General features: G+C 36.7%; 1 protein-coding gene across 2 annotated transcripts; it reads left to right on the forward strand.

The window, feature by feature from the left end:
* The first annotated feature begins 263 nt into the window (after positions 1-263).
* Positions 264-7,439, forward strand: LOC105051537 (MLO-like protein 1). 2 transcript variants are annotated; one of them, XM_073243906.1, is made up of 6 exons: positions 285-504; positions 4,390-4,446; positions 4,552-4,739; positions 5,347-5,463; positions 5,583-5,637; positions 5,815-7,439. In XM_073243906.1, exons 1-6 carry the CDS (start codon positions 426-428, stop codon positions 5,919-5,921), a joined length of 603 nt encoding a protein of 200 aa, XP_073100007.1. In that variant the 5' UTR covers positions 285-425; the 3' UTR covers positions 5,922-7,439. The 2 variants fall into 2 exon arrangements, with proteins under 2 accessions (XP_073100006.1, XP_073100007.1); XM_073243905.1 differs by lacking the exon at positions 4,390-4,446 and having other exon boundaries at positions 264-504; positions 4,599-4,739.
* Positions 7,440-7,445: the final 6 nt, after the last annotated feature.

Raw genomic sequence — 7,445 nt, forward strand, 5'->3', positions numbered from 1 at the left:
TGGACCATAATAAAAAATATTTTGAAATAGTATAATTAGGAATTCAGAATTTCAAGTCTGCACCAAGATTTGAGTGTGTTGCGCAATATAGTTGGAAACAAACCTAAGTGTGGTGAATAATTATCATATTTTTTAAAAAATAAAAAAAATATAATATAATTTTGACTTCAATCAACTCCTATTAATGATCAATCAGCTGAGCTGCATATTTTCTCTTGTAGCTTTGAATATTCTCGAAGAAACGTTCTTTTCATCAATTTGACAGTTTATCACAAGTATTTATGTGTGTGTTTTATATACATGTATGTATTCATAAACACAGAGCACAGTTATAGAGTTCAGGTTCTCTCCACCTATTCCCTTTTATCGAGAGAGATGGCTGGAGGGGATAAAAAGGAGGAGCTAACGCTGGAGCAGACGCCTACATGGATTGTGGCAGTGGTTTGTTCCATTATAGTCATCATCTCCCTTGTGGTGGAGAGACTCCTCCATCTTCTTGGCAAGGTATGGATGGTTGTATATTTTTAACTTCAAATACCATACACCAAATTCTTTTCAACAGTATAGGATTTTTATCTTTTTCTTGGTTTGAGAGAAATTTAAGGTCCAGAGAGAATGTTGTAGGGAGAACAATAAAAGAAAGTTTCTTTGGCCTTGGATGGAAAAATAAGCTTATAGACTTTGTCTCAGACAAGTCTCTGAATGTATGGATATTCTCAAAGAGAGAATAAAATTTTGGGGTGGTGCCATGTCTTGTAGATTGTTAAGCTAAATGGGTCGGGTATAATGGGTGAAATGGATTGATAAAATGGACATTTTCCTGCCATCTAAATGTCTCTCTTTTTTCTCTGGGAGCTGTGGGTTACAACCTTCCATTTCATTGAATAGTGAAATGAGGAAACACTGGCCAAGGCCTGCAAAACTAGGACAGGGAGATAACCACCTCTCATAGCAACACAAAACAACTAAATAGCCTCATCTTTCCTGGGAAGAATTGAGCATAGTTTCAGTTTAGCAAAAATTTGAAGTTATCAAAAATTCAAACCAAAAGAAAGTACTCTAGGGCGCTCTTTAGAATACTTATTCAGAGATCACTTTACTGCAGAGATGGACAACAAATCAAATATATTTCAATTGATGAAAGATTTTTATAAGATTTTTTTTTTTTTGGATGACATATGATAGAAATATCATGGACAGGCCTAGGAGGGGAGGGATGTTGACCAGTTGACCCAAGTACTTTTTTTTTTTTTTTTTTTTTTTTTGAGTGCAAAGGAGGAAGCAATAGCCTCCCCTGCAGTTGACCCAAGTCTTGTTGGCTAAAATACTTATTGTCTCTTTAAAAGTTTTTAAGATATATGTGAGCTATGATTAATGATATAAATCGGCCTCATATACATCCCCAGTATTTGACCTTTTGATGCTAGTGCTCTGCGTGATAGTTAGCATCTTTCTCTTGTTATTATTTTTTTTAAAAAAGATAATTGCACAATTAAATGAGGTTGTAGTCATGAAGCAATTTATTTATTTATTTATTTATTTAAAACCCAGCCTCTATCTTGTGTCAATCTTTCTGACCTAATCTAGATCAAAGCTTGAAACTTCAAACAGACTGAATCGAAAACTTGTGAGCTGAGATAGTGAGTAATGAGAGCAGAAAATAAGGAAAAACGGTTCAAAATAGAGGAAAAGGAGATGAATAAAATTGTCACAATATCACAAGATTAGAAATCACTCTAGTATATTTCAAGAACGTGGCTATAGATGGATCATCTTGAGATTATATCCTACTTGATCTCATAATCCATCTTATATTGGAGCACTCCAACATTCGGATTTCATAAAAGTTGCGGCAACTCCATTCCATCTTTTCTTCAACAAACAAATTACTTTTAGCAATGGATAAATTAATTTTTAACTCATAAATATTACAATGAAGTACTATGATACTACCTTAATTAAATTGCATGGCCACAATCCTCAACATCAACCTCAACACTCTGTGAATTTTCTTAGTATGCTCTTTTCTTTGACTTATCAACCACATTATCAACATTGCACCCACTCATTAATGGTCATACAACGTCTCCATATTGCATGCACCAGGTGTAGTTGGACCGTGCAAATCACACGGTGGATTACACGCCAAGCGACCTCTTGTATTTCACCATTTTCCAATTGCGCACTCTCCACCGTGCATACGCTCCGAGATTTGCCCTGATTCCTTGCACCAGGTGCATACAATAATTTCTGGTCATAGAACACCATGTAGATAGAACAGGCAGGGCACAGCTGATGTAACCTGTCACGTGCACATGTCCCATGATCCAAGGTGCTTCCCTTGTCTCGTTCCAAGGTTCGAATGTCTGAATATATAATATCTAAAAATATAATTTATATATATTTAATTGATCAGAAAAAAAATATTTCAAAATAATTAACATTTGATTAAACATCCATATTATTAAAAAATTACATAAAATATATATTATATTTTTAATAAAAAAATCTTATCATATTCTATCTAGAATTAAGGTATTTTTCGGGCTGGGGGGACCTAATTCTCAATCCGAAAAATTATTTTCTCATATTCTATATGAATTTTTTTTTTCAATAAAAGATATGTTTGTGTCGAGACTACACGCCCAAGAGTATGAAACCTTCCTCCTTACCATAGGTCACGTCAGGTATTATCCGTTCTGAGACAGCGCGTGCCCGCTACAGGGAACTACGACACCGCCCCTCACAGTTTTGCCCTGCAAAAAGCGCCTCACGTGGACAAGGGAGAGCCTGCACTCTTAAGCGATAGACACTCTCAACTGTGGTTGATATTGGACTTTCGAGGCTCAGCCTTCCGATGCCCGACCCACAATATAGCCCCTCCATCAAGAGGGTCTACAAGTGGGTGCGGGGACGGATTCCTCTACCTAGCGCGTCAATATCGAGGCTACGCGCCCAAGAGTACGAAACTTTCCCTCCTTACCGTAGGTCACATGAGGTATTGTCCGCTCTAGGACGGCACGTGCCCGTTACAGGGAACCACGACGTCGTCCCTCACGGTTTTGCCCCGCAAAAGGCGCCTCACGTGGGCAAAGGAGAGTCTACACTCTTAAGCGATAGACACTCTCGACTGTAATTAATATGAGACTTTCGAGGCTTAGTCTCTCGATGCCCGATCCACAACAGTTTGAAAAAATAGACTGGGCGGGATAATCTAATTCCTAAGAAGCTCTCAACTCCCAGGTTTTAGAGTTGAATCATAGATCCTGTTTGAGAGCTATTTGGGATATGGATTCAACTCTAAAACCTTAAAACATGTCTTTAGTCTAACACAGGTTGAGAGCTATTTGGACTGAGCTGGAAAATCTATTCAAGGAAAAAAATAACTGAAATTACTAAATACTTATTTAAGTGGCTCAGACTTAGCTTCAAGTTACTTTATGTGCAATACATAGCGGACATTGACGTCCATGCCTACAAGTGCATCATGCTTGAAAGGGTAAACGTTTTTAATGACCTGAATGTGACTAAATGCTTGGCTACTTTGATTGGGTCTAAGTTGCAGCAATTTCCATTGTATTATGCACTTGCAAGTTTTAGTTTAGTAATTGCAAGCTGTTGCAATCTAAATTATTTCTATTCTGTTTTCCCTACTAATTATCAGCCTTGGGCTGGCTCGGGTGAAGCATGGCCCTAATCCATTCCAGTGCAATCTAGCTCTAGCTTATGTTTGATTGAAACAAGGCATTATATAATATAAAAAAGAAAGCATTAGTTTTTCAGTAGAAAGAATTACAAAAGATAGTAAATTCTAACATTAATATTATAATTTTAATAAAAAATTAATTATGATACAAATAATAAGTAGAAAGAATTACAAAAAGATAGCAAATTCTAATACTAGTATTGCCTTTTCAAGCGAAAAATTAATGATGATGTAGATAATAAATAGAAAAAATTATAAGAAAATAGCGAATTCTAATAGCAATGTTGTCGACATGAAAGCTGATGATCTGGATCAAATCTTTAAAATATGAATTAGTAATTTAATATCCAAACTACAAATTAAATATGCCAATAGGATCGATGATATGGACTTAGAAAATTTGGTCAAGATTTTTGGATTGCATTGGATCAGGCTGGACCAGATTGCGTCGAGTCACCTAATATCGCATCCATTTTAAACCCAATTAGCACATGAATCAGATTCTCTCTCTCTCTCTCTCTCTCCTCTCTCTCTCTCTCCACTGTTGCGTATTCGTATCCGAATAAGGCATAGAGGAGGAGAAACTTGAGAAAACAAAAGCATTGCAACAAAAAAGGGAAAAAAAAAGAAAATAGAAGCAGAAAACATGATGAAAGTCTGTTTCAAATCCTTCTATGATGCAGTATCTAAAAAAAAAGAAGCAGAACCTCTCTTCAACGCCCTCCAGAAAGTAAAAGGAGGTGACTCTCTCTTCCCTTTCTCTCTCTAAAGATTTATTCCCCTCCTAACTCGCACCAAATTCTAATAAATGAAATTTTTGTCTGGCAACTTTTTTATATTATTAGAGCTGATGCTGGTGGGGTTCATCTCCCTCCTGCTGACGGTGTTCCAGGACGAAACTCAGCGCATCTGCATCCCCAAGACTTGGAACCACCACATGCTCCCCTGCGACTATGACTCCTCCTCCGCTGCGGCCGGCGGCCGGCGGCGGATCCTCGCTGCAGGTGGTTCCAGCACGGATTACTGCACCAAGGTGAAGGTCGACTGCATTGCCATTGGCAGAGCCAAAGTTGTCGCATAATTAAATTACTAACGCTTACTTATAAATAGATATCTTCTCCATGGTAACGTCTTTATTATAAGCACATACTAAATAAAGCTTCTCGTGCAACTGTTGACACTGGGCACAGGCCGGCAGCTGTAGGTTAAAATCAATTTATGGATGCATGGATATGTTTCTATGGCTACATGTCAATTTAACATTCAAGATTTACCATCTCGATACCAGAATTCATACCGGTATCATACTGGTACAACATCAGTGTGAATGATATAGAATTCAGTTTGGCATATTGAGACTGATATGCTCTCCCATCTCAGGTCGGTATCAGTATGGTATGGTATGCATGCATGAGATTGTATGCACCGGTTGCATACAGCGGACCTTGCTAACATCAATGCTCCACATTTCTTATCCAGGCTTGGAACCTGCCACATCATTGTTATTGGTTCAAATGAGTAAAATTCAAAAAAAAAAAATTCTTTTAAAAATTTATGAAAACACATCACGTTTTTGGGCATTGCATTTCTGAAATTTCGAGGTCAGTGAGTTACTTTTTTTCTTTTTTCTTTTTTTAAAGGATAAGGTCCCATTATTGTCCATTACGGCATTGCATGAGCTGCACATCTTCATCTTTGTTTTGGCGGTCACTCATGTAATTTTGAGTGCTTCCACTGTGGTTTTAGGAGGATTGAAGGTAAGCAGATGTGCTTCTTCTTACCATTAATTCATTTGGTGCTCTTAGTTTGTCATATGCTAAATGGTCATTGCTCTCCGAAGCATTTCTTTTATTGAGGATTTTCTTACATGGCTTAGATACATCAGTGGAAAAGCTGGGAGAATTCAATTCACCAGGATGAAGCAAGAAATGGTATTGCTCAGATCACTAGCATAGTTTTTGCATGTCTATTGTCATACTGAAACATTGGATGGAGTCAGTGTCCAAGGGAAAAATTAAGTGATGCTGAACTTCTTTCTCTTTTTGGGAAGTGTCAATTTTTTTATTTGTGATTTTCTGATCTGTGCAATATGATTTGTTCGATCTCAGAGAAGGTCACTCTCATAAATCAATTTAAATTCATCACGGACCACTTTCATGGTATTGGGAAACTATCCAGATTGCTACATTGGTTGGTAGGTAAATATTTTCTGTAAGTATGAGATTCATATTTTGTCCTAATGGAAATGATGAATCCTTGGAAAATAGTCCTCTTACAAGAAGTTCTATGAATCACCTTCAGGATTGAAGCAGTGCCATATGAAAAGAAGATAGAATATAATTTTAGTACTGGTATTAAATATCCATTTGAACACAATTTGATGTGCAAGTTGACTTCCAGCATGGTATGCATGACAACTGATTATTGATCAATTTATGCTTTGACTATGAGGTTATCGAATCTTTCAAAGTTTTCTTTTCAGATTTTTGCCTTAGTAATTTTTATGAAGTTTCAAACTATTGTTAATGGTGTTTGAATTTAATAGATGAAGAGGATGAAGGAACTATTTGATTCTTTCTTTCCAGTCTAAAGTGCATATATTGAAAGAACTATCATGCGTCATCAACATAATGTGGAGAAAAGCACTACAGGTTTCCAAAAGTTCAGAATTTTGTGGAGATTAAAAATTGTGAACCCGTCAAACAATGGATTACATTTTGCAACATGCTAACAAGGACAGAAGCAAACTTTGTGAGGCCTTGGTGTGGAACTCTGCATACTTATTAGAAACCAAAAGGAAACAAAGGTGACTTGAACTAAAAACTAACCTGGAGATTTCGGAATATTTGTTCTTCTATTAAATGTCCCACAATTTTTGTAGCCACAATTACCTAAAATTGACCAAAAAGAAATAGACCTTCACGCTTAGCTAAAATTGCACTAACTCTACTTTTGCTGGCTTAAACCTAATTAGAGAAGTCCTTAGGGCTGCTAATAGGGTAACGTATTATAACGACTCAGGACCTCACCCAAAAGATTAGCCGGAAAGTGTCATTTAGGTTCTTAGCCCAGTATAAGTATCCAAGATCTTTCCAACAAATAACTAATATGAGATTAAATAAACACCCACACAGGTTCTCACATAGTCCCCCCATTTAAACCCTGGCATCCTCATCAGACTAAGGATTCAAATCCATGCATCCATTCATAAACACCATGATCAGTCATAATCAGTACCAATCAACCTGTGCTGCAGTATCCCCTAGTCCGTATAGACTATAAGCTGGGTCAATTTTGATACCTTTTATAATGACTTAGGATCTCACCCCAAAAAACTAGCTATAAAGTGTTATTTGGATTCTTAGCCCTATATAAGTACCTAAGTCTTCCCAACGAATAACTGATGTGGGACTAAATACACGTTCGCATAGATCCTCCCATGTATATTGGAGATAAAAAAGAGCTGAGTGCAGGCTTTGGCTGAAAAGATAAGCTCCCTATTTTAGTGAATTCTTTCTAGAAAAAATGATAAAGTTAGTTTGCTCAATGGATATAATTTAATGAATTAAAAGAGGCAAAGAACTATGGTAACTCACTTATATATTTAGCTAGTTGAGAGAATTACTTCCTTTTACGGACTGTGATTTTCAAAATTTGATTTCTTGCCGAGGCATGTTGTGTACAGAGAGATTACATTGTGAATGGGAACCTCATTTCCTTGATTATTTTCCCTTCTTTT

The sequence above is a fragment of the Elaeis guineensis genome, chromosome 9, assembly GCF_000442705.2.
Source record: "Elaeis guineensis isolate ETL-2024a chromosome 9, EG11, whole genome shotgun sequence".
In the NCBI taxonomy this organism is placed as follows: Eukaryota; Viridiplantae; Streptophyta; class Magnoliopsida; order Arecales; family Arecaceae; genus Elaeis; species Elaeis guineensis.

Bases quoted from the DNA above. Each gene is read 5' to 3' on its own strand.
- LOC105051537 (XM_073243905.1), top strand. From the start codon at position 301: ATGTATGTATTCATAAACACAGAGCACAGTTATAGAGTTCAGGTTCTC. The intron at 505-4,598 runs GTATGGATGGTT...ACGGTGTTCCAG, and splicing joins TCCTCCATCTTCTTGGCAAG to GACGAAACTCAGCGCATCTG. The intron at 5,464-5,582 runs GTAAGCAGATGT...TACATGGCTTAG, and splicing joins TGGTTTTAGGAGGATTGAAG to ATACATCAGTGGAAAAGCTG.